The sequence below is a fragment of the Pelophylax lessonae genome (genome assembly GCF_965119305.1).
Source record: "Pelophylax lessonae genome assembly, chromosome: 13".
Taxonomy (NCBI): Eukaryota; Metazoa; Chordata; class Amphibia; order Anura; family Ranidae; genus Pelophylax; species Pelophylax lessonae.
Window position 1 is genome coordinate 5,245,818 of NC_138780.1, and position 27,515 is coordinate 5,273,332.

At 45.8% G+C, this 27,515-nt stretch overlaps 1 protein-coding gene across 1 annotated transcript; it reads left to right on the plus strand.

The window, feature by feature from the left end:
• Positions 1-1,593: 1,593 nt before the first annotated feature.
• Positions 1,594-27,515, plus strand: IL6R (interleukin 6 receptor). Its single transcript, XM_082275066.1, has 11 exons — positions 1,594-1,605; positions 2,034-2,165; positions 15,589-15,807; positions 15,925-16,045; positions 16,156-16,334; positions 16,648-16,808; positions 22,825-22,963; positions 23,108-23,139; positions 23,219-23,261; positions 24,206-24,305; positions 27,304-27,515. Exons 2-11 carry the CDS (start codon positions 2,072-2,074, stop codon positions 27,479-27,481), a joined length of 1,266 nt encoding a protein of 421 aa, XP_082131192.1. The 5' UTR covers positions 1,594-1,605; positions 2,034-2,071; the 3' UTR covers positions 27,482-27,515.

A 27,515-nucleotide genomic window follows, 5' to 3' on the forward strand; every position in this document is an offset into this window, starting at 1 on the left:
AGAAGGGGAGAAGAGAGGCGTGGAGAGGAGAGAAGGGTTGAAGAAAGTAGAGAAGAACAGGAGAGGAGTACCGGAGGGAAGTGGAAAGGAGAAGAGTACAGAAGGGGAGAAGAGAAAAGAGAAGAGAGGAGAACAGGTGGGAAGGTGAAAGGAGAAGAGAAGAGGAGAGAAGTGGAAAAGAGAGGAGAGGAGTGGAGAAGAGCGCAGGAGAGGAGTACCGGGGGGGGGGAGGGGAAAAGAGAAAAGGAGAGAAGGGGAGAAGAGAGGGAAACAGGTGGAAAAGGACAAGAGAAGAGGAGAGAAGAGAAGGGGAGAAGAGAGGAGAGAAGGGTTGAAGAAAGTAGAGAAGAACAGGAAAGGCGTACCGGAGGGAAGCGGAAAGGAGAAGAGGAGAGAAGAGGAGAAGAGAAAAGACAAGAGGAGAAGAGAGGGAAACAGGTGGGAAGGTAAAAGGAGAAGAGAAGAGGAGAGAAGTGGAGAAGAGAGGAGAGGAGTGGAGAAGAGAACAGTAGAGGAGTAACGGAGGGAAGTGGAAACGAGAAGAGGAGAGAAGGGGAGAAGAGAAAAGAGAAGAGGAGAAAACAGGTGGGAAGGGGAAAGGAGAAGAGAAGAGGAGAAAAGTGGAGAAGAGAACAGGAGAGAAGGGGAAAGGAGTGGAGAGGAGAAGAGGAAAAGACAGAAGATGAGAGGATAGGAGTGGACAAGACAGGAGAAGAGAATAGAGAAAAGGAGAGAAGGGGCAGTGAGAGGAAGGAAGAGGAGAGACAAGAAAAGGTGAAAAAAAGAGGGGAGAAGAGAGGAGAAGAGAGGAGGGGGAGTGAAAGGAGAGGAGAATAGGAGGGTGAAAGGAAAAGGCAAGAGGGAAGGAGAGAAGAGAGGAGAGAATAGGAGGGGAGGAGAGGAAAAGAGAGAAGGGTTGAGGAGAAGAGAAGAAAGGAGGGGAAAGGAAAAGACAAGAGAGAAGGGGAGAGGAGACGAGAAGAGGGCAAAAGACAAAAAAGGGTAGAAGAAGATAGGAGGGTTAAAGACAAGGAAGAAGAGGAGAAGAGGTAAAGACAAAAGAGAAGGAGAGAGGAGAGGAAAGGAGAGGAAAAGACAAGAAAGAAGGGGAGAGGAAAGAAGAGGAGAGGAGAGGAGAGGGAAGGAAGAGAAGAGAGTAAAACAGGAGAGAGCAGGCTAGAGGAGAGAAGACGAGAGGGGAGGAGGAGAGGAGAAGAGGAGAAGAAAGGAGGGGAGGACAGAGAAGAGGAGAGGAAAGGAGGGAGAGAAGAGGAAAAGACAGGAGAGAAGGGGAGAGGAGAAGACAGGAGGGGAAAGATAAGAGAGGGGAGGAGAGGAGAAGAGAGAAAAGAGAAGAAGGAGAGTAAATTAGGGGGTGGAGTAAAGATAAGAGGAAAGAAGTGAGACTAAAAAGGAGCAGAGAGAGAAAGGCAGTGAGCAGAGTCAGTAGTACAGAGGAGGGGGAAGAGACATTCTGCTGACTGTGCGCTTACAGAGTCCTCTTTAGAGAGCAGCGCAGGAGAGTCTGGTGCCGAGCAGAGCGAGCGCAGAGACATCAGCGAGCGCAGAGACACCAGCGAGCGCAGAGACATCAGAGAGACACCAGTGGGCGCAGAGACTTTAGAGAGACACCAGCGAGCGCAGAGACACCAGAGAGACATCAGAGAGCGCAGAGACATCAGAGAGACACCAGCGAGCGCAGAGACATTAGAGAGACATCAGAGAGCGCAGAGACATCAGAGAGACATCAGCGAGCGCAGAGACATCAGAGAGACATCGGAGAGCGCAGAGACATCAGAGAGCGCAGAGACATCAGAGAGACATCAGAGTGCGCAGAGACATCAGAGAGCGCAGAGACATCAGAGAGACATCAGAGTGCGCAGAGACATCAGAGAGACATCAGAGTGCGCAGAGACATCAAAGAGACATCAGAGTGTGCAGAGACATCACACAGCGCAGTAAATGGAAAGAGACAGCTGACACAGAGAGCCTCACCGGTCAGAGCCAACCTCACCACAGATGGTCCAAACCAGACCCAGACCGGGAGAGGGCTTCGCCGTTCGCTGCCAAGATGGTGGATAGCATCAAACGCTGGCACTCCTATGTCATCGCCGTATACTTCGGACTTCTCCCGACCTTCGCCAACATCCACTGCCCAAAGCCAGGTAGGTGACCCCTCCTCACCCTGTCACCTTCTTAGGGATCCTCTGAATTTTACACCTGACCCCCACAAAGTGCACCAACCCCCCCCCCCCCAGGTCTGCCATTGTGCTTTTGTTAATGACATCCAATCCTTCATCCACCGCACACCAGCTGAAATTTCAGATCAGGCTGACAGCGCCTTCACCCAAAAAAAACAAGAAATCTATGTTGAGCTTGGGTTTTTAACTCAGCACCTCTAACAGTCTCATGTTGCAGGCGCTGAAAATGCTGTTTAGGGCAAATCTTTTACATGATGTGCGTTTATAGGCTGCAATTTCTTAGTTTATTGTTTTAATTTCCCTGTAAGTCCAGTTTTTTATTTTGTACTCTTGCTGTTCCATGTTTCGGGGATCGTCCATCCCGGCCTGCTGAGATAAAATCATTTGGCCTCATAGTTCATTGCTTCTGATCAGTCTGAGGAAACTCATTCATGTGCATTGAGGGGAAGAGTAAAGTGCAGTCACCGTGCAGCCAGCGTGAATCCAGCAGAGGCTGCAAAGAGCAAACAATGTGCTGAGAATGGAGGAGACTCACTGATAGGGGTGCTAACACCCTGCTGGTGACCCCCCAATATCTAAGTCTATGCATTGTGGGGTCTGTGGGGGGAGGGGGGTCTCCTATATAATGTAAGGCTGGTCATAAATTATACAATTTTCCTTTAGATTTACCAAAACCGTATAAAATGAGGTCATCCTCATGAATATATTTATAAATGAGTGACGCCACCGCCGCCGATGTGTCTCCAGGCAGCGAGTGGACGTCGTGTCCTGACCGCGGTACAAAGGTCGCCGAAACTTCGACAAACAATGTCACAACACGTAGAACTTACCGTCTGTCACTGATCTACAAAACACCATTCACTATCACACGCTGAACTACAAAACACCATTCACTATCACACGCTGAACTACAAAACACCATTCACTATCACAGGCTGAACTACAAAACACCATTCACTATCAGACGCTGAACTACAAAACACCATTCACTATCACACGCTGAACTACAAAACACCGTTCACTATCACACGCTGAACTACAAAACACCATTCACTATCACATGCTGAACTACAAAACACCATTCACTATCACACACTGAACTACAAAACACCATTCACTATCACACGCTGAACTACAAAACACCGTTCACTATCACACGCTGAACTACAAAACACCATTCACTATCACATGCTGAACTACAAAACACCATTCACTATCACACGCTGAACTACAAAACACCATTCACTATCACACACTGAACTACAATACACCATTCACTATCACACACTGAACTACAAAACACCATTCACTATCACACACTGAACTACAAAACACTATTCACTATCAGACGCTGAACTACAAAACACCATTCACTATCAGACGCTGAACTACAAAACACCATTCACTATCACACGCTGAACTACAAAACACCATTCACTATCACACACTGAACTACAAAACACCATTCACTATCACATGCTGAACTACAAAACGCAGCTGACCTGAACTACAGACGCAATCACCGTATTCCCCCCCCCCCCCAATAAATGAAGGAGATTGAGGACTGGGCTCAGCAAAAATAAGGGGGGGGGCATTCCATTAATAGAGGTCCAACCCATTTCCCTCCATGTACAGTGCCTTGCAAAAGTATTCACACCCCTTGAAATTTCCCACATTTTCTCATGTTACAACCAGAAATGTAAATGTATTTTATTGGGATTTTATGTGATAGACCGACACAAAGTGGCCATAATTGTGAAGTGGAAGGAAAATGATAAATGATACAAATAAATCTGTGAAAAGTGTGGCTGCATTTGTATTCACCCCCCTTTACTCTGATACCCCGAACTATAATCTAGAGGAACCAATTGCCTTCAGAAGTCCCCTAATTAGTAATTACAGACCACCTGTGTGTAATGTAATCTCGGTATAAATACAGCTGTTCTGTGAAGCCCTCAGAGGGTTGTTAGGGAACCTTAGTGACAACAACTGGAGCCAGCATAGAGCCACTGCTGGAGAGTTGTCTGTGAATACTGGTATGGACTGGGTAATGTGTTAGGATCTATACTGGTATGGACTGGGTAATGTGTTAGGATCTATATTGGTATGGACAGAGTAATATATTACGATCTATACTGGTATGGACTGGGTAATGTGTTAGGATCTATACTGGTATGGACCGGGTAATATATTAGGATCTATACTGGTATGGACTGGGTAATGTGTTAGGATCTATACTGGTATGGACTGGGTAATGTGTTAAGATCTATACTGGTATAGGGACTGGGTAATGTGTTAGGATCTATACTGGTATGGACTGGGTAATATATTAGGATCTATACTGGTATGGACTGGGTAATGTGTTGGGATCTATACTGGTATGGACTGGGTAATGTGTTAGAATCTATACTGGTATGGACTGGGTAATGTGTTAGGATATATACTGGTATGGACTGGGTAATGTGTTAGGATCTATACTGGTATGGACTGGGTAATGTATTAGGACCTATACTGGTATGGACTGGATAATGTGTTAGGATCTATACTGGTATGGACTGGGTAATGTGTTAGGATCTATACTGGTATGGACTGGATAATGTGTTAGGATCTATACTGGTATGAACTGGGTAATGTGTTAGAATCTATACTGGTATGGACTGGGTAATGTGTTAGGATCTATACTGGTATGGACTGGGTAATGTGTTAGGATCTATACTGGTATGGACTGGGTAATGTGTTAGGATCTATACTGGTATGGACTGGGTAATGTGTTAGGATCTATACTGGTATGGACTGGGTAATGTGTTAGGATCTATACTGGTATGCACTGGGTAATGTGTAAGGATCTATACTGGTATGGACTGGGTAATGTGTTAGGATAATATCAGTGGCCTCCACCTGTAAAACCATTCCTGTGTTGGAGGTCGTCTCATTGTTGCCCATCTAGTGCACCTGTTGTTATTTTCATTAACACCAAAGCAGCTAAAACTGATTACCAACACCCTCTGCTACTTAACTGACCAGATCAATATCACAGGAGTTAAGTTGACTTGATGCTATAATCTGATTAAAAAGTGTTCTTTCATCTTTCTGAGCGGTGTGTAATGTGGATGTCCCAGGGCTGCTTGGGTGGGGACAGCGGAGAGCAGGCTTGGAAAACTTTGTGTGTAGCTCTGGAGAGGCTAAAAAGCTTTTATTGACCCTACCTGGTTGTAGTGGTCACATTACACCCGGTGCGATTATTCCGGGGGGGGGGACTTTGTGGTGACACGCTTGTTTTAGTTATCTGTGAGCACCAGTAAGGAGTGGATGGAAGAAAGGACACCCCTATTTGGATCATATTGACTTGGAGGAGGCCATCTCTTCAATTTGCATGGACACCTTTCTGTTTGGACTGCACTGATTTGATGTTGTTTGCTTTTTGCTTTTTTTGTTTATGTAGTTTATTATAAACAGCAAATATTGAAATATTGAAGCACTATAGGTTCAGGTTGGGGGCTTGTCCGGGATCACCTGGGTTCAGGTTGAATAATGTTGGACATCGAGTGGCAGAAATAAGTACTGCAGGGGAAATCTAAAAGAGGTTTTTTCTTGTCTTCAAACTCTGGCCCTTCAGTAGTCCAGGAACTACAACTCCCATCCCTGTGAATGTCAGAGTTTTACAATGCCTCTTGGGATGTGTAGTTCCACAACAGCTGGAGGGCCGTAGTTTGAGGACCTCTGATCTAAAGGAACCAATTGCCTTCAGAAGTCACCTAATTAGTAAATAGAGTCCACCTGTGTGTCATTTAATCTCAGTATAAATACAGCTGTTCTGTGAAGCCCTCAGAGGTTTGTTGGAGAACCTTAGTGAACAAACAGCATAATGAAGGCCAAGGCCCACACCAGACAGGTCAGGGATAAATCTGTGGAGAAGTGTAAAGCAGGGTTAGGTTATAAAAAAATCTCCCAAGCTTTGACCATCTCATGGAGCGCTGTTCAATCCATCATGGGAAAATGGAAAGAGTATGGCACAACTGCAACCCTACCAAGACATGGCCGTCCACCTAAACTGACTGGCCGTGACCCTACCAAGACATGGCCGTCCACCTAAACTGACCGGCCGGGCAACCCTACCAAGACATGGCTGTCCACCTAAACTGACCAGCCGGGAAACCCTACCAAGACATGGCTGTCCACCTAAACGGACTGGCCAGGCAACCCTACCAAGACATGGCCGTCCACCTAAACTGAACGGCCGGGCCCCTACCAAGACATGGCCGTCCACCTAAACTGACCGGCCGGGCCCCTACCAAGACATGGCCGTCCACCTAAACCGACTGGCTGGGCCCCTACCAAGACATGGCCGTCCACCTAAACTGATCGGCCGGGCCCCTACCATGACATGGCTGTCCACCTAAACGGACCGGCCAGGCAACCCTACCAAAACATGGCCGTCCACCTAAACTGACCGGCCGTGCCCCTACCAAGACATGGCTGTCCACCTAAACTGACCGGCCGGGCCCCTACCAAGACATGGCCGTCCACCCAGGGGCGTAACTACAGGGGTTTCAAGGGTTGCAGTTGCAACTGGGCCCCATGCTCCAGGGGGCCCTGTGCGGCTCCCCTGTACACCTGGATAGGAGGGGCGGAGGGGGCAGCATGGAGAGAAACCACTGCCCTCCTTTTTCCCCCTGTAGCTGCGGGAGGAAAATGGAGGAGATTGGTTCCTCTGTATGCTGCCCCCCCCCCACCCACCACTCCTCCTATCCAGTTCACTTGTGTTCTGCTGTCTCTGGACCCCTGTGTGCTCCCCTGGTCCCCCCCCCCCCCTACTGAGCTCCCTACCCTCTCCTGCTGGCTGCTGCAGGGGATGTGTCACAATAGAGAGCCAGGAAGGGGGTCGGTAAATAGGTAATTTACCAGCTCCTTCCTACTCTGAATGGACAGAGTCATAGTCAGTCACATTGTAAAAAAATAAATAAAATTATAAAAATAATACAAAAAAAATTAAAACGACTGACACCAGTGGGTGAACTTCCAGGATCGCAAAGGTCACACTTGCGACCGGGCCCTGGCATTCCACCACCGTGGACAGGCCCCAACATGGCAGGAAGGGGGCCCACTGCAGAACTTGTGAAAGGGTCCCGCTGCGGGACCGTAATAAAGGGCCCCGCAATGAGAGTAAAGGGCCCCAGGATCAGTGGGAAGAGTCCCAGGCTTGAAGGGAAGGGCCCCGGCCAGGGGTCCAGGGGGCCCTTCATAGTTTCCTGCATCGGGGCCCTGAAGGTTCTAGTTATGCCTCTGCGTCCACCTAAACTGACCGGCCGGACCCCTACCAAGACATGGCCGTCCCCCTAAACTGACCTGCCAGGCCCCTACCAAGACATGGCCGTCCCCCTAAACTGACCTGCCAGGCCCCTACCAAGACATGGCCGTCCCCCTAAACTGACCGGCCAGGCAAGGAGAGCATTCATCAGAGAAGCAGCCAAGAGGCCCATGGGAACTCTGGAGGACCTTCAGAGATCCACAGCTCAGGTGGGAGAATCTGTCCACAGGACAACTATTAGTCGTGCGCTCCACAAATCTGCCCTTTATGGAAGAGTGAGAAGAAGAAAGCCATTGGTGGAAGAAAGCCATAAGAAGTCCTGTTTGCAGTTTGGGAGAAGCCATGTGGGGGACACAGCAAACATGTGGAAGAAGGAGCTCTGCTCAGATGAGACCAAAATTGAACCAAAACGTTAAAACTGCACATCACCCTGAACACACCACTGTGAAACATGGTGGTGGCAGCATCATGGTGTGGGGATGGTTTTCTTCTGCAGGGACAGGGAAGTTGGTCAGAGTTGATGGGAAGATGGATGGAGCCAAATACAGGACAATCTTAGAAGAAAAGACTTGAGACTGGGGCAGAGGTTCACCTTCCAGCAGGACAACGACCCGAAATATCCAGCCAGAGCTACAATGGAATGTTTCATGTGTTAGAATGGCCCAGTCACAGTCCAGACCTAAATCCCATTGAGAATCTGTGGCAAGACTTGGAAATTGCTGATCACAGACGCTCTCCATCCAATCTGACAGAGATGAGATATTCTGCAAAGAAGAATGGGCAGAAATGTCCTCTCTAGATGTGCAAAGCTGGTAGAGACATCCCCAAAAAGACTTGCAGCTGTAATTGCAGGGAAAGGCGGTTCTACAAAGTATTGACTCCGGGGGGTGAATACAAATGCAGCCACACTTTTCACAGATTTATTTGTATCATTTATCATTTTCCTTCCACTTCACAATTATGGCCACTTTGTGTCGGTCTATCACATAAAATCCCAATAAAATACATTTACAGTTTTGGTTGCAATACGAGAAAATGTGAAGAATATACAGGGGTGTGAATACTTTTGATTATTGAGTGATTGTAAACAGGGCGTGGACAAGGGGTGGGCAGGAGGGGAAGCTGCCCTGGGCACAGCGAAGCAAGGGGGCACAAGACAGGCACATGGCAGAAAAAAAAAACATTCTACGGCGTGTGTAAAAAGAGGGGACACAGTTCCACATCCTTGTCCTGAGCTATTGAGGAACATGTCCCGGGACTGATTGGAATGTGTGTGTGCGGCTTTAAATTGTCGAATGTGCGGCCAATGTGGACGGAGACTGACGCCTGCGCTGAATGCGAGTGTAAAGTTTGTGAATCTCCTATGAGAATCAAACGTCCCGATGTCTCCTCCAATCATTGGCCAAAGACTGAAACTGCCTTAACAAATCACCACTCAGCGAGATATAGAGGAGACAAACTATATACTGTATGAGGGGAGGAGAGGAGAGGGGAGGAGAGGAGAGGGGAAGGAGAAGAAGAGAATATGGGAGAGGAGTGGAGAGGAGAGGAAGAGTAGATGGGAGAGGAGAGAAGAGGAGAGGGAACAAAGAGAAGATGGGAGAGGAGAGGAGAGGAGAGGAGAGGAAGAGAATATAGGAGAGGAGAGAATAGGAAGAGAAGATGGGAGAGGAGAGGAGAGGAGAGGAAGAGAAGATGGGAGAGGAGAGGAGGAGAAGATGGGAGAGGAGAGGGAGAGAAGATGTGAGAGGAGAGAAGAGGAATAGATGGGAGAGGAGATGAAGAGAAGATTGGTGAGTAGAGAAGAGAAGATTGGAGAGGAAGAGAGGATGGGAGAGAAGAGAAGAGTAGAGAAAGAGAGGATGGGAGAGGAAAGAGAATATAGGAAAGGAGAGAAGAGGAAGAGAATATGGGAGAGGAGAGTAAGAGAAGATGGAAGAGTAGAGAAGAAGAGAGGGAACGGAAAGAAGATGGGAGAGGAGAGGAAGAAAAGATGGGAAAGGAGAGGAAGAGAAGATGAATGTGAGTGTAAAGTGAGAGAAAAGGAGAGGAGAAGGGAGGAGAGGAGAAGAGAGGAGAGGAGAAGGGAGGAGAGGAGAAGAGAAGAGAGGAGAAGGGAGGAGAAGAGAGGAGAGGAGAAGAGAAGAGAGGAGAGGAGAAGAGAGGAGAGGAGAGGAGAGGAGAGGAGAGGAGAGGAAGAGTAGATGGGAGAGGAGAGAAGAGGAGAGGGAACAAAGAGAAGATGGGAGTGGAGAGGAGAGGAGAGGAAAGGAAGAGAATATAGGAGAGGAGAGAATAGGAAGAGAAGATGGGAGAGGAGAGGAGGAGAAGATGGGAGAGGAGAGAAGAGGAAGAGGAATAGATGGGAGAGGAGATGAAGAGAAGATTGGTGAGTAGAGAAGAGAAGATTGGAGAGGAAGAGAGGATGGGAGAGAAGAGAAGAGTAGAGAAAGAGAGGATGGGAGAGGAAAGAGAATATAGGAAAGGAGAGAAGAGGAAGAGAATATGGGAGAGGAGAGTAAGAGAAGATGGAAGAGTAGAGAAGAAGAGAGGGAACGGAAAGAAGATGGGAGAGGAGAGGAAGAAAAGATGGGAAAGGAGAGGAAGAGAAGATGAATGTGAGTGTAAAGTAAGAGAAAAGGAGAGGAGAAGGGAGGAGAGGAGAAGAGAGGAGAGGAGAAGGGAGGAGAGGAGAAGAGAAGAGAGGAGAAGGGAGGAGAAGAGAGGAGAGGAGAAGAGAAGAGAGGAGAGGAGAAGAGAGGAGAAGAGAAGAGAGGAGAAGAGAGGAGAGGAGAAGAGAGGAGAGGAGAGGAGAAGAGAAGAGAGGAGAGGAGAAGAGAGGAGAGGAGAAGGGAGGAGAGGAGAAGAGATGAGAGGAGAAGAGAGGAGAAGAGAAGGGAGGAGAGGAGAAGAGAGGAGATGGGAGGGGAGGAGAGGAGAAGGGAGGAGAGGAGAGGAGAGGAGAAGAGAGGAGATGGGAGGGGAGGAGAGGAGAAGGGAGGAGAGGAGAGGAGAAGAGAGGAGACGGGAGAGGAGAGGAGATGGGAGGGGAGGAGAGGAGAAGAGAGGAGAAGAAAGGGAAGAATACTATATATATCAATGTGCATAATAAACACAGTCCTGGAAATACAGAAAAGCAAACATGCAGAAGTCCCCAAAATGACTTTGAGGTGGACCTTCCAGTACACAGTCCAGGGGAAGTCCTGATCTTCCAGTTCCCTCTATGCTGTTTATTATCATTATTCGATGTCTGATTGCCTGAGTCAGCGCAGGGTCTGAGTTCCCCTCGTATAGCGGGGGTTGGGTGAGTCATTCTTACATAATGTATTATTGTGTGTTTTATACATTGTATGTTCTGAGGGTTGTACATATAGAAGAGGAAGAAACCACCACAACACAGGAACCAATTTGCCTATTAAAAGGTGTCAGGCAATGATAACAGACTCCTCCCTACTCAGCACAGGGATGGTGGGAACCCCTTATAATGGGCACAGCGGGGGCACAGACCCAGGAACTCAGCACAGGGATGGTGGGAACCCCTCATAATGGGCACAGCGGGGGTACAGACCCAGGAACTCAGCACAGGGATGATGGGAACCCCTCATAATGGGCACAGCGGGTGTACAGACCCAGGAACTCAGCACAGGGATGATGGGAACCCCTCATAATGGGCACAGCGGGGGTACAGACCCGGGAACTCAGCACAGGGATGGTGGGAACCCCTCATAATGGGCACAGCGGGGGTACAGACCCGGGAACTCAGCACAGGGATGGAGGGAACCCCTCATAATGGGCACAGCGGGGGTACAGACCCAGGAACTCAGCACAGGGATGATGGGAACCCCTCATAATGGGCACAGCGGGGGTACAGACCCGGGAACTCAGCACAGGGATGGTGGGAACCCCTCATAATGGGCACAGCGGGGGTACAGACCCGGGAACTCAGCACAGGGATGGAGGGAACCCCTCATAATGGGCACAGCGGGTGTACAGACCCGGGTATGCACCAGTTTTGGATAAAGGGAGGTTTCTGATGGTGCAGGGGTTCAGGCCTTGGTTTTGGCTCTCTTTCTCCTGTGGCGGTTGGCGCCCTTCTGCAGATGTTACGGTTTCCAGTATGTAAATCGGGGTGATTTGCATAGGCAGCAGCTAGACCCGGGTGACATCCTGAGACTCGGCACTTTGTTCTCTGCGTTTGGGCGGATGCAGGGCGCTCGCCTTCCTTTTCCTTGCCTGAACTTGGCTTGTTGTGGTTTCCAGACCTCAAGAAGATTCACAGCAGAGGAGGCGAATCTGGCTGTGTGGTTCAACCATCGCTGGTGGTCACCGCCATAAATCTCAATGTACCCAACTGCAACACGGACAGTCGCTCTTTCATGCCATCATTTAAACATGACATGGGGTACCACTGAGAGGCCACTTTAGCATGCCTTAAAGTGACACTAAATGATATCCTTATATTGCTTAATAATTTCTTACTCATTCACTGCTTAATGACTGTAAATTATTTTACATGAAATTGTCTCTTACGGAGTTTTCTGCCTCCTTGTAACATCCTCCATGAGCTCCTAAACATCTCCTTCTCCCCTCACTTTCCCTTTTATGCAATGAGTTGTGGTCATGTGCACTGCTCTATGCACACTATATATATCCCTAGTCCATAATCCGTAGTCCAAAATCCGTAGTCCATAGTCTAATATCCATAGTCCATAATCCATAGTCCATAGTCTAATATCCATAGTCCATAATCCATAGTCCATAAGCATTAGTCCATAGTCTATAATACATAGCTCATAGTCTACAATCCATAGTCCCTAGTCCATAATCCATAGGTCCTAATCCATAATCCCTAATCCATAATCTATTGTTTACAATCCATATTCCATAGTTCCTAGTCCATAGTCTCCAATTCATAGTCCCTAGTCCATAATCCATAGGTCCTAATCCATAATCGCTAGTCCGTAATCTATTGTTTACAATCCATATTCCATAGTTCCTAGTCCATAGTCTACAATTCATAGTCCATAGTACATAATTCGTAGTCTATAGTTCACAGTCTACAATCCATAGTTCATAGTCTATTATCCATAGTCCATGGTTCATAATCCATAGTCCCTAATCCATAGTCAATATTCTATTGTTTATAATCCATAGTCCATAGTTCCTAGTCTATAGTCCATAGTCTGTATTCCAAAATCATTAATCCATAGTCCCGAGTCCATGGTCCATACTCCAGGGTCCATTATCTATAATCTATAATTCATAGTTCATAGCCTATAATCCATAGTCCACAGTCTAAAATCCATAGTCCATAGTTCATAGTCTATAATCCATAGTCCATACTTCATAGTCTATGACCCATAGTCCATAGTGTATAATCCATAGTCTATAGTCCATAATTCATAGTCCATAGTCTATAGTTCATAGTTGATAGTCCATAGTCTATAATCCATAGTCTATAGTCCATAGTTGATAGTCCATAGTCTATAATACACAGTCCATAGTCTATAATCCATAGTCTATTATCTATAGTCTATAATCCATAGTCCATAGTCTATAATCCATAGTCCATAGTCTATAATCCATAGTCCATAAATCATAGTCTATAATCCATAGTTCATAGTCTATGATCCATAATCTACAGTTTATTATCCATAGTCTACAGTCTATAATCCATAGTCGATAGTTTGTAGTCCATAGTCTATAATCCATAGTTCATAGTCTATAATCCATAATTCATAGTCTATAATCCATGGTTCATAGTCTATAGTCCATAGTCTATAATCCATAGTCCATAGTGTATAATCCATAGTCTACAGTCTATTATCCATAGTCCATAGTCTATAATACATAGTCCATAAATCATAGTCTATGATCCATAATCTACAGTTTATTATCCATAGTCTACAGTCTATAATCCATAGTCGATAGTTTGTAGTCCATAGTCTATAATCCATAGTTCATAGTCTATAATCCATAATTCATAGTCTATAATCCATGGTTCATAGTCTATAGTCCATAGTCTATAATCCATAGTCCATAGTGTATAATCCATAGTCTATAGTCTATAATCCATAGTCCATAGTGTATAATCCATAGTCTACAGTCTATTATCCATAGTCCATAGTCTATAATACATAGTCTATAATTCATAGTTTATAGTCCATAGTCTATAATCCACAGTCTACAGTCTATAATCCTTAATCTTTAAATAGTAATAGTCCATAGTCTATAACTCATAGCCCTTAGTCTATTATCTATAGTCAATAATTCATAATATATAGTCTATACTCCATAATATATAGTCTATAATCCATAATCCACAGTATATAGTCTATAATCCATAGCCCATAGTCTCTAATCCATAGTATATAGTCCATAATCCATAGTCTATAGTTCAGAGTATATCACCCATAGTCTTTAATCCATAGTCCATAGTCTAATATCCATAGTCCATGGTTTATAGTCTATAATCAAAAATCCATAGGCCCTAGTCCATGGTCCATAATCCATAGTGCATAGTCTATAAACCAAAATCCATAATCCATAGCCTATAGCCTATAATTCATAGTTCATAGTCTGTATTGCATAGTCTATAATTCATAGTCTATAATCCAAAATCTACAATCCATAGTCCATAGTCTATAATCTATAGTCCATAATGTATAATCCATAGTCTACAGTCTATAATCCATAGTCCATAGTCTAGAATTCATAGTCTACAGTCTATAATCCATAGTCCATAGTCTATAATCCATAGTCTATAATTCATAGTCTATAGTCCATAGTCTATAATCCACAGTCTACAGTCTATAATCCTTAATCTTTAAATAGTAATAGTCCATCGTCTATAACTCATAGCCCTTAGTCTATTATCTATAGTCAATAATTAATAATATATAGTCTATACTCCATAGTCCACAGTACATAGTCTATAATCCCTAGCCCATAGTCTCTAATCCATAGTATATAGTCCATAATCCATAGTCTATAGTTCAGAGTATATTACCCATAGTCTTTAATCCATAGTCCATAGTCTAATATCCATAGTCCATGGTTCATAGTCTATAATCAAAAATCCATAGGCCCTAGTCCATGGTCCATAATCAATAGTGCATAGTCTATAAACCAAAATCCATAGTCCATAGCCTATAGCCTATAATTCATAGTTCATAGTCTGTATTGCATAGTCTATAATCCATAGTCTATAATCCAAAATCTACAATCCATAGTCTATAATCCATAGTCTACAGTCTGTAATCCATAGTCTACAGTCTATAATCCATAGTCCATAGTCTATAATCCATAGTCTACAGTCTATAATCCATAGTCCATAGTCTATAATCCATAGTCTACAGTCTATAATCCATAGTCCATAGTCTATAATCCATAGTCTACAGTCTATAACCCATAACCCATAGTCTATAATCCATAGTCTACAGTCTATAATCCATAGTCCATAGTCTATAATCCATAGTCTACAGTCTATAATCCATAGTCTACAGTCTATAATCCATAGTCCATAGTCTGTATTGCATAGTCTATAATCCATAGTCTATAGTCCATAGTCTATAATCCATGGTCCATAGTTCATTGTCTATGACCCATAGTCCATATTGTATAATCCATAGTCAATACTCCATAGTCTGTACTCCATAGTGTATAATCTATAGTCTATAATCCAAAGGTCCATAGTTTATAACCCATAGTCCATAGTCTATAATCCCTCTCAGGAACAAGGAAGAGAGGGTGGCTGTGCCCTTCCAGTGGATTATGAAGGAACGTAGCCACCCTCTAACAGGAAGTCAGATCACAGCAGTAAAGAAAAATAAAGGGAATTTGGAGATTTGGAGTGGAATAGAAGGGACTTCTTGAGTTGGAAATCCACGCTTTAATAGAATTTTATTGTTTAAACCAGAGTTTAGTGTCACTTTAAGCCCCGTTATTTCGGGAGGCCACTTTAGCAGGCCTTAAGTGCACCTTTAGACACCTTAAATGACGCGGGGCCTGTAGCTGCCCTCTAAATTTGGTTCCGGTAATGGCTTCATGCGTTATTTATCATCCTTTTCTCTACCCCAGTGCTCCCGGAGAACACCCAGGTGGTCCCGCTCCACTCGGACCTGAACCTGACCTGTCCCGGCTGCCACGGTCACACATGGTGGAGTCGCCACAACTGGACAACGAAGCTGCAGGACGGCTCCCACCTGTCCCTGATGTCTGTCGGCTATGAGGATGAGGATGACTACACCTGTCATCGGGGCGGCGTCCCAGCCTGTACCGTGCAGCTGCTGGTCAAAGGTGAGCAACAATGGCTTCCCATTGTCCGGGGTAAACCAATGCACCCACACAGGGGTCACAAATCGGGGGAGGGTTTTGTTTTTTTTTATTTTGAGGCCAAACTCTTTATATTTCCAGATGACATTGAGAAGCCGCATATTTCATGTTACATCCGCTACCCCACCCACAACATCACCTGCGACTGGCAGACCACAAGGGAGCTCCGCCCACACGCCAAAGTCACGCTCATAGCGTGGATGTAAGTGCCGTGACATCGAAGAGGTTTTGTAAAATTTGTGCTCAAACTATCGATTGCATGCATGCTGAGTTGTTTTTTTTCTTTTTGCCCCCCCCCTCCCCCTCCCACAGGCTAAATGGGAACCACAAAAAGAACAGATGCACCTACATCCCATTGGCTGGTAAATTCACCTGCTCCACGCTGTACAAGGAAGAAGACGACGATAAGCGGCACGTCTTGTCGCTGTGCGTCATTGGCCGGACAGACAGCCAGACCAGCAATACAGTGGATGGCAAATCAGAGAAGCTAGGTATATAGGCAGGGGCTCTGCGTGGGCGGGGCAGACATACTGTGTAGCACCCTACCCCTATGGTGCTCAGAGGAGGATACCACCCAAAGCTCTGTAGAACTTGCCCCCCTAGTGCCCTGCCTCCTACCCGTTTGGGCTAAAAATAAGCCCTGCCAAACTGAACGCATCTGGTCAGTTAAGTAGCAGAGGGGGTTGTTAATCAATTTCAAGATGTTTTTTTTTTTTATTAGTTCCTCTCAGGATGGAAAGAAATGTGATTCTAGAATTATCCGTTAATTATGTATCTCCGGTGTTCTGTTGTTTCCCCTCCCAGTGCAGCCCGACCCTCCAATCAATGTGACGGTCACCTCATTGGAGGAGCAGCCCCGCAAGCTCCGGGTCTCCTGGTCGCCCCCCATGACATGGCCGAGCAACTTCTATCAGCTGCAGTACCAAGTGCAGTACCGCGTGGAGGGCACCCCGCATGTCTCCAATGTAAGTCTGTTACCATCAGACACACAGATCCAATTGAGGTACTGGTATACTGGCCAATCAGCTTGTAAAGTACTGGGCAGTGCTCCACCCCTGCGGAGCTTACAGTAGGGAACAACCACTGTTCAGAACCTGAAGCTCTGTAAAACCCTCCTCTGTTGCTCTATTCCTCCTGCACCCCCTCCGTGAGCTCTCTCCCCCCTGTACACTCTCCCTGAGCTCCCCCCTCCTGTACACCCTCCCTGAGCTTTCTCCCCCCCCTCTACACCCACCCTGAGCTCTCCTCCCCCCCTCTACACCCTCCGTGAGCTCTGCCCCCCCCCCTCTACACCCTCCCTGAGCTCTCTTCCTCCTGTACACCCTCCCTGAGCTCCCCCCCTCTACACCCACCCTGAGCCCGCTCTTTTCCTCCTGTACACCCTCCCTGAGCTCTCCCTCCTGTACACCCTCCCTGAGCTCTCTCCCCCCCCCTCTACACCCACCCTGAGCTCTCCCCCCCCTCTACACCCACCCTGAGCTCTCCCCCCTCTACACCCTCCCTGAGCTCTCTTCCTCCTGTACACCCTCCCTGAGCTCTCTCTCCCCCCCTCTACACCCACCCTGAGCTCTCTCCCCCTTTACACCCTCCCTAAACTGTCTTCCTCCTGTACACCCTCCCTGAGCTCTCTCCCTCCAGTACACCCTCCCTTAGCTCTCTTTCTCTCCTGTACATCCACCCTGAGCTCTCTCCCCCCCCCCTCTACACCCACCCTGAGTTACCTTAGAAATTGAGATGTAGGTATTTAATGAACTTAATATCTTTAGCACACAGGGGTGGATACCATCTCACCTGGGTACTTTATCAAAGTTAATAATGTTTAAATGTGACCAAATCTCCTTTTTTAATACTGTTGCAATATCTGTTCTACACCTGTGATTAACCTGCTGTATGAGAGTCTAAGAAAATAAGATATATTGATTTAATGAACTTAAAACTTTTAGCACACAGGGGTGGATACCATCTCACCTAGGTGCTTTATCAAAGTTAATGATGTTTAAATGTGGCCAAATCTCCTTTTAAATAATGTTACCATTTTGGTTTTACACCCGTGACTGTCACAGTTGAATTTGAGTCTACGAAAGTAAGATATAGTGATTTAATGAACTTATAACTTTTAGTACCCAGGGGTGGATACCATCTCACCTACAGTAGGTGCTTTATCAAAGTTAATGATGTTTAAATGTGACTAAATCTCCTTTTAACTAATGTTACAATATCTGTTCTACACCCGTGATTGTCCCAGCTGAATAAGAGTCTAAGAAAATAAGATATATTGATTTAATGAACTTAAAACTTTTAGCACACAGGGGTGGATACCATCTCACCTAGGTGCTTTATCAAAGTTAATGATGTTTAAATGTGGCCAAATCTCCTTTTAAATAATGTAACCATTTTGGTTTTACACCCGTGACTGTCACAGTTGAATTTGAGTCTATGAAAGTAAGATGTAGTGATTTAATGAACTTATTACTTTTAGCACCCAGGGGTGGATACCATCTCACCTAAAGTAGGTGCTTTATCAAAGTTAATGGTGTTTAAATGTGACTAAATCTCCTTTTAACAAATGTTACAATATCTGTTCTACACCCGTGATTGTCCCAGCTGAATAAGAGTCTAAGAAATGAAGATATAGTGATTTAATGAACTTAATGTCCCTTTCACACACGGTAGTCCGTCGGCGGACTCAGTTTTTCTCAGCGGGGGATCTATCCACCGATCTCCCGCTGAGCAGACGGATGGCAGCTGCGTCTCCTCTCTGTGTGCGGAGACACAGCTTTAGGTCCCTGCTGTTCTCTATGGGGGAATCGGATGGGAATGGACCTTCTGTCCGTTCTCATCCAATCCCATCCGATCTGATCCACTGGACGGATGGAAATGAGGGTTTCCATCCATCCAGATTTGACGGATTGGATTGGATGTCAGCTGACATCCGATGCCCCATAAAGATGCATGGGGCATCCGTTCACATCCGCCTTAAAAACGGACAGGTGGATCTGAACGGCCCGCCTGTGTGAAAGGGGCCTAATACCTTTAGTACACAGGGGTGGATACTATCTCACCTAGGTGCTTTATCAAAATTAATGATTTTTAAATGTGACCAAATCTTCTTTTAAATAATGTTACAATATCTGTTCTACCTAGATTGTCCACAGCTGGCTAGTCATAGGTCAGTTTTTTTTCCCCGCTGAGTTGCCCAAATTTCAATCCATGTATGGCCAGCTTTAATACAAAGTCCTTTGCAATTTGCTTCTGGAAAATGCATATTTTAGTTCATTTTCCGAGCTGCACTGACATCCATTTTCATCTAAAGTTTCTAATCTAATGTAATGTTTATCTAATGTTCACCCCCAGCCTCTCTACATCTTCCAGCTGCTGCAAACCAGCAGTTGGTACTGGAGAAATGAATTACAGATTAAAAAAAAAAGAAAAAAATCGATATTAGGATTCAACTTTTTTTGCACCTTGACAAAAACATCTCTTGCGAAACTGAAACCCTGCGGGGGTGGAAACTGGAAATAAAATGTACTCCGCACACACCGTTCATTATCGCTGCCATCTGCAACCTGTGCAACGAAAGTACAGATATCCCTGTGCAGATCAAATCCTCTCCCCCCCCCCCCCCCCCCCGCTAGCTAAGAGCTCGCCAGCACAAAATGTGTGTGAAATACGTTCACAACCTCCTTTAGGTAATGCAATCCCCAGTGCAAATCTTCAAATATACATGCTGCCATTCAAAATCTATAAAGTTTGAAGTCCCCTTTAAATCATGGAAATACATAAAAGTCCATAAACAAAATGTGAAACACAGAATGATATATGATCTAAAGTCCTCTTAAATGTGGAATCCTCATCTTCAACACACAGTATGTCCCAAGCCAATACACCACTTTGTATTTCTCCCACCGCTTGTGCCTAATGGGCATGCACTCACCCAAAACGTTTGACCTCTTTAGCTACAGAAGATCTTAACCAGCTCCACTTAATCCACTTTGCATCTATTGCTCCATCTCAGGCAGTAGATCAGGCGCTGGCTGAGTGTCCAGCAGTCTAAAACGATTTCATGATTAGGGCAGGTGTGCACTGCTGCAGTTCTATGTCATGACCAGCAGATGGCGAAAACATGAGATTTACTTGATCTTGAATCATACTTGAGATTATTACATCCTGTGTTGTGGAGTTCAGTGGATGTGCACTTTCACCAGGCCTGTCAGCCTACTACCAAGGAAGACAGGTGCGGTGTACCCCTTCTGTCAGGGGTGTCGTGGCAGAGCCTGACGTGTAGAGGAATGTCTCACCGGATAGAGAGCCTGGAACTGTGTGCGATCCTAGGACAGGGATGCTTAGCAGGACACAGGTTCACCCGAGGCGCGAAGTCTAAGTGTTAGCCGGTATTCACCAGGGCCCCTGATGGTGGGGATGGATTTGGCTGCGTGCTAATACCAAGTTGCAGTCCTCCGGATTCCCCAGGCAGCCCAAGAGCAGGTCCATGTCCAATAGCCGATAGCGGATTAGCAGATCAGAGTGAGGCAGAAGAGTAGTCAAGACGAGCCGGGGTCAGGGCGGGCAGCAGGTAATCAAGGTCAAAGGCAAGCCGGGTCAGATGATCAGGAACAGCAGGTAGTATTAGGTGCAGGAGTCAGGAGAGCTGAAGATCCCACAACAAAGATTTAGTGTGACCACTGCCCTTAAATAGGACACTTGGCGCAAAATGATGATTGCGCGCGTGTGCAAACTGTTTCATGGTAGCCTCTAACTATTCAAGGTGGCTTTGCGTATGCGCATGCGCATTGGTGTTCGCTGGTTTGCAGCGCCAGTGCGCCTGCGCATAACAGTCAATCCCTGACACCTTCAGAAGATGGTTTGAGGAAACAGAAGAGAGTATCAGTCAGCTGGCTGGTGGCCAGATGCTACAAACCTAACAGCTTCTGCTTCTGGTCTGGATAAAATACAGCAGCTCCTTCATGGAAATTCATGTGTTTCAATGAGAAAAGAACAGTTCACACCAGTCCTAATCATGACAGAAATGATAATAGCTGAATGTTCAGCAGTCTACTTAAACGCTTTCCTGATTAGGGGAGGTGTGCACTGCACAGATCTGAGCTGCAGTTCTAAGTACTGACCAGCAGATGGCGAAAACTTGAGACTGATTATTACATCCTGTGTTGTGGAGTTCAGTGGATGTGCACTGTCATCAGGTTTGTCAGCCTACTACCAAGAAAGACAGATGTGGTATATGTCCTCTGAAGATGATTTGAGGAAATAGAATAGAGTAGCAGTCAGCAGGCTGGTGACCAGATGGTGCAAACCTAATAGCTTCTGTTTCTTGTCTGGATACAATACAGCAGCTCCTTTATGGAAGGTTATGGGGTTCAATGAGAATAGAATAGTTCACACCTGTCCTAATCATGAAAGCAATGCCAATAGCTTGAATGTCCAGCAGTCTACTTAAACACTTACCAAATTAGGGCAGGTGTGTACTGCACAGATCTGAGCTGAAGTTCTAAGCATAACCTGCAGAAGGCAAAACCTTGAGAGTGATTATTACATCCTGCTTTGTGGAGTTTAATGGACGTGCACTGTCACAAGGGCCGACAGCCAATTAACAAGGAAGACAGATGCGGCGTAAGCCCTCAGAACATGGTTTGAGGAAACAGAAGAGCTTAGCAGTTAGTAGGTTGGTGGCCAGATGCTGCAAACCTAATAGTCTCTGCTTCTGGTCTGGATATAAGACCATGGGGTTCAATGAGAATAGAACGGTTCACACCTGTCCTATTCATGAAATCAATGCCAATAGCCAAATGTCCAGCAGTCTACTTAAACGCTTTTTTGATTTGGGCAGGTGTGCACTATAAACCTAATAGCCTCTGCTTCTGGTCTGGATATAATACAGGAGCTCCTTCATGGAAGACCATGTGGTTCAATGAGAATAGAACAGTTCTCATCTGTCCTAATCATAAAATCAATGTCAATAGCTGAATGTTCAGCAGTCTACTTAAACGCTATCTTGATTAGGGCAGGTGTGCACTATGAACCTAATAGCCTCTGCGCTTCTGGTCTGGATATAATACAGGAGCTCCTTCATGGAAGGCCATGGGGTTCAATGAGAATAGAACAGTTCACACCTGTCCTATTCATGAAATCAATGCCAATAGCCGAATGTCCAGCAGTCTACTTAAACGCTTTTTTGATTAGGGCAGGTGTGCACTATAAAAACCTAATAGTCTCTGCTTCTGGTCTGGATATAATACAATAGCTCCTTCATGGAAGACCATGGGGTTCAATGAGAATAGAACAGTTCACACCTGCCCTATTCATGAAATCAATGCCAATAGCTGAATGTTCAGCAGTCTACTTAAACGCTTTCTTGATTAGGGCAGGTGTGCACTATAAACCTAATAGCCTCTGCTTCTGGTCTGGATATAATACAACAACTCCTTTATGGAAGACCATGGGGTTCAATGAGAATAGAACAGTTCACACCTGTCCTATTCATGAAATCAATGCCAATAGCCGAATGTCCAGCAGTCTACTTAAACGCTTTCTTGATTAGGGCAGGTGTGCACTGCTGCAGTTCAAAGTAAGTACCAGCAGATGGTGAAAACTTGGGACTAATTATTTCATCCTGTGTTGTGGAGTTCAGTGGACATGTACTGTCACCAGGGCCGACAGCCAACTACCAAGGTAGACAGATGCGGAGTAAGCCCTCAGAAAGTGGTTCAAGGAAACAGAAGAGAGTAGCAGTCAGCAGGTTGGTGGCCAGATGCTGCAAATCTAACAGCCTCTGCTTCTGGTCTGGATTCATTACAGCAGCTCCTTCATGGAAGGTCCTGTGGTTTAATGAGAAAAGCACCGTTCACACCTGCCCTAATCAAGCAAGCATTAAAGTAGACTGCTGGACTACTATTCATAAATAATTATAAAGTTATTGACAGGTGACCGTTCTGAAATTGTACAAATTTAAAATTCTGCTTCCCTCAGGGGACGACCTTCGACGAGCACTTCATGATTAATGACGCGCTGGAGAGGAAATCGCATGCGGTGCGCGTGAGGGCGAAAGAGGAGTTTAAGCTGACCTGGAGCGCGTGGAGTAAAGAGGCGGTTGGCACCCCCTGGTCAGGTAAAGCGATATATAAAATAGACATCTAATATCATCCCAACGTCATCCAACCAAACCTGAAAACCCAACATACATTCCATGCAATCTAACTGCCCTATGCATGCGTCAGCGATATTCATTCCCTCAATGTTCTGTTTTTTTCAGCAAAAGAGGAAAGTGAGCCGCCCACAACCACGGTAAGTGTGAGAGCTGGGTGAGGAGGGTGACCCCAAACTAGAAGAATTATCTACTGATTGTGAACTTTTCTCCACCCAGGACTTGGAGGGCTTCGATGTGACAGAAATAGAGGAACCAGAAGGTGGGAGAGAACATAATGCTGAAATACTCTGCACTGCTGGAGGACTCTTCTCCTTCCTGTATAACTCTCCTCTCCTGAAATACTCTGCACTGCTGGGGGACTCTGCTCCTTCCTCTATAACTCTCCTCTCCTGAAATACTCTGCACTGCTGGAGGACTCTGCTCCTTCCTGTATAACTCTCCTCTCCTGAAATACTCTGCACTGCTGGTTGACTCTGCTCCTTCCTCTATAACTCTCCTCTCCTGAAATACTCTGCACTGCTGGAGGACTCTGCTCCTTCCTGTATAACTCTCCTCTCCTGAAATACTCTGCACTGCTGGGGGACTCTGCTCCTTTCTCTATGACTCCCCTCTCCTGAAATACTCTGCACTGCTGGGGGACTCTGCTCCTTCCTCTATAACTCTCCTCTCCTGAAATACTCTGCACTGCTGGAGGACTCTGCTCCTTCCTGTATAACTCTCCTCTCCTGAAATACTCTGCACTGCTGGGGGACTCTGCTCCTTCCTCTATAACTCTCCTCTCCTGAAATACTCTGCACTGCTGGAGGACTCTGCTCCTTCCTGTATAACTCTCCTCTCCTGAAATACTCTGCTCTCCTGAAATACTCTGCTCTGCTGGAGGACTCTGCTCCTTCCTCTATAACTCTCCTCTCCTGAAATACTCTGCACTGCTGGAGGACTCTGCTCCTTCCTCTATAACTCTCCTCTCCTGAAATACTCTGCACTGCTGGAGGACTCTGCTCCTTCCTCTATAACTCTCCTCTCCTGAAATACTCTGCACTGCTGGAGGACTCTGCTCCTTCCTCTATAACTCTCCTCTCCTGAAATACTCTGCACTGCTGGAGGACTCTGCTCCTTCCTCTATACCTCTCCTCTCCTGAAATACTCTGCTCTGCTGGAGGACTCTGCTCCTTCCTCTATAACTCTCCCTATAATGTCTTACAGCAATACCAGTGACGAAGCCCCCTGCCCCCGTCCCTCGCTATGTGTTTCTTGTGGCAGGAGTCAGCTTTGTCCTTGTCCTGTTCCTCGGGATACTAATGAGGTAAGTAGGTGACAACTCCTCTTACCCCGGGGGGTGGTTGATGGGGGTGGGGGGTTAGGGGGAGACCCTTTCCTTCATCTCTGCTTTTGAGACCTGCAGGCTGGGACTTGCAATGCGGCAATGTTGGCTTATCCCAGTGCCAGTGTCTGCCAGCCAATGGGAGCTTTGCTGGGTTCGATTTATTCATCCAGGAAGTGTATATAAATCCCCACCAATCATCTTCTCCTATTTCCTCCTTTTTGGTCTAATAAATATCCAATTAAAAGTGTCTTGTTAGATTCTGATTAATAACAAACACCCGTTGATCCTGCCAGAAACCCAGCGAGCCCGTGCTGCACTTCTATCTGTTACATTGTTTCCAGCTATCTCTGAGGACTCCGCCCTCCTCTATGTTAAATAAAATAGGAGAGGTGTTTTGTAGTCCTTTTCTATCCACCTAAGGACCTGGTCCTTTTCCGGTTTACATTTAAACCCCCGAAATATTATATATACAGTATCTGACAAAAGTAAGTACACCCCACCCATTGTATCTTTTCATGTGACAACACTGAAGAAATGAGACTTTGCTACAATGTAAAGTAGTGAGTGTACAGCTTGTATAACAGTGTAAATTTACTGTCCCCTCAAAATAACTCAACACACAGCCATTAATGTCTAAACCGCTGGCAACAAAAGTGAGTACACCCCTAAGTGACAATCTCCAAATTGGGCCCAAAGTGTCAATATTTTGTGTGGCCGCCATTATTTTCCAGCACTGCCTTAACCCTCTTGGGCATGGAGTTCACCAGAGCTTCACAGGTTGTCACTGGAGTCCTCTTCCCCTCCTCCATGATGACATCACAGAGCTGGTGGATGTTAGAGACCTTGCGCTCCTCCACCTTCTGTTTGAGGATCCCCCACAGATGCTCAATAGGGTTTAGGTCTGGAGACATGCTTGGCCAGTCCATCACCTCAGCTTACCCCTAAATGTAAAAGTCCAAATTGGGCCCTAAGTGACAATATTTTGTGTGGCCGCCATTATTTTCCAGCACTGCCTTAACCACTTTACCACCGGAGGATTTTGCTGTCTTACATCCAGGCCACTTTTTGCGATTCGGCACTGTGCGACTTTAACGGACAATTACGCTGTCATGCAAGGCCGTACCCAAACGAAATTTACGTCCTTTTTTTCCCACAAACAGAGCTTTCTTTTGGTGGTATTTGATCACCTCTGTGCTTTTTATTTTTTGCGATATTATTAAAAAAAATAAGAAAATTTTGAAAAAATAACAATATTTTTCTACTTTGACAGTTAAAAAATATCCAATATATTCAATTGTTGTAATATATTTAGGCCAAAATGTATTTAGCTACATGTCTTTGACAAAAAAATTCTCAATGAGCGTATTTTTAACCGCTTTTTTACCGGAAGGTTTTACCCCATTCCTGACCAGGCCATATTTTGCGATTCGGCACTGCGTTACTTTAATGGACAATTGCGCGGTCGTGCGACGCTGTACCCAAATTAAATGTATGGTCTTTTTTTACCCACAAATAGAGCTTTCTTTTGGTGGTATTTGATCACCTGTACGATTTTTACTTTTTGCGCTATAAACAAAAAAAGAGCGACAATTTTGAAAAAACAACAATATTTTTCAGATTTTTTTATATGAAATTCCCCCCCCCCCCCCCCCCAAAAAAATGTAAAAATCAAAATTTTTTATCATTTTAGGCCAATTTGTTTTCTGCTACATATTTTTGGTAAAAAAAAATCGCAATAAGTGTATTTTGATTGGTTTGCGCAAAAGTTATTGCGTTTACTAACTAAGGGAAAGATTTCTGCCATTTTTGGTGTTTTTTTTTTTAACGCGTAATGGCGGCGATCTGCGATTTTTTTTGCGGGACTGCAACATTGCGGCGGACAGATCGGACCCTTGACTGACATTTTTTACACTTTTGGGGGTACCAGTGACATTACTACAGTAATCAGTGCTATACATATGCACTGTTACTGTAAAAATGACACTGGCGGGGAAGGGGTTAATTTTTATTGGAGAGGGAGGGGTTAATGTATGCCTGGTGCTTACTAACGTGTGTGGGGGGAGGAAACTATGTGACACAGGGACAGATCGCATGTTCAGCTACACTGAACCCTGTAATCTGACCCTGCCTGTCACTTAGGAGATCCGCCCGCTTTGTTTACACAAGTTGGCGGAATTCCACACTAGGTCCCCGACGATCTGGGAAGAGCGGCGGTGATCACCGCCGCTCCTCCCCTGGCCCGACTCCTGCTGTAACTGAATACAGCGGGAGCGAGCCTCTGGCGGCGCGCGTGCGCCGCCGAGAGATGGGAATGTCTGGCGACGTAGGTCTACGTCGCCAGACGATAACGAACCACTCTGCCGCAGTACAGTCAACGTGACTGGTCGGCAAGTGGTTAACCTTCTTGGGCATGGAGGTCACCAGAGCTTCACAGGTTGCCCCTGGAGTCCTCTTCCCCTCCTCCATGATGACGTCACAGAGCTGGTGGATGTTAGAGACCTTGCGCTCCTCCACCTTCCGTTTGAGGATCCCCACAGATGCTCAATAGGGTTTAGGTCTGGAGACGCTTGGCCAGTCCATCACCTTTACCCTCAGCTTCTTTAGCAAGGCAGTGGTCGTCTTGGAGGTGTGTTTGAGCTCAATTCTGAGTGTCATGGAAAAGGGTGTGAATACTTATGTACATGGGATTTTTTTTTTTCCTTTTTTATTTTTAATAAATTTGCAAAGATTTCAAACGATCTTCTCTCATGTTGTCATTATGGGGGATTGTTTGTAGAATTTTGAGGAAAATAATTAGTTTGATCCATTTTGGAATAAGGCTGTAACATAACAAAATGTGGGAAAAGTGAAGCACTGTGAGTACTTTCCGGATGCGCTGTATTGTTCTTCCTATAATTCTACATCCTTTGGAAGTTTGTTTTGCAATAAAATATGTTGGCCCAAGAGCTTGCTCTCTAAACCTATTTTCTCGTTCCAGAAATGGAGAGATGAAGCTTCTGAAGCTGAAAGGCGGCCTGCTGAGGGTTCTTTTCCAGCCGCCGCAGAGCGTCCCCGCGGTGCCTCAACCTCGACCCGGCGAGCCCCTCCTGATGGCTCTGCACCCCTTTCCTGAAGCTGTGACCGTCACCGTGCCCAAGCCATGTGAAGCAGACTAGATTGTGGCCTGGTGGTACGAACCCTTGGACTTAA

Excerpts from the sequence above, each read along its gene's own strand:
- IL6R (XM_082275066.1), top strand. The coding sequence starts at position 2,072 with ATGGTGGATAGCATCAAACGCTGGCACTCCTATGTCATCGCCGTATAC. Across the intron at positions 23,140-23,218 it reads GTGAGCCGCCCACAACCACG|GACTTGGAGGGCTTCGATGT; the intron begins GTAAGTGTGAGA and ends TTCTCCACCCAG. Across the intron at positions 24,306-27,303 it reads TTCCTCGGGATACTAATGAG|AAATGGAGAGATGAAGCTTC; the intron begins GTAAGTAGGTGA and ends TTCTCGTTCCAG.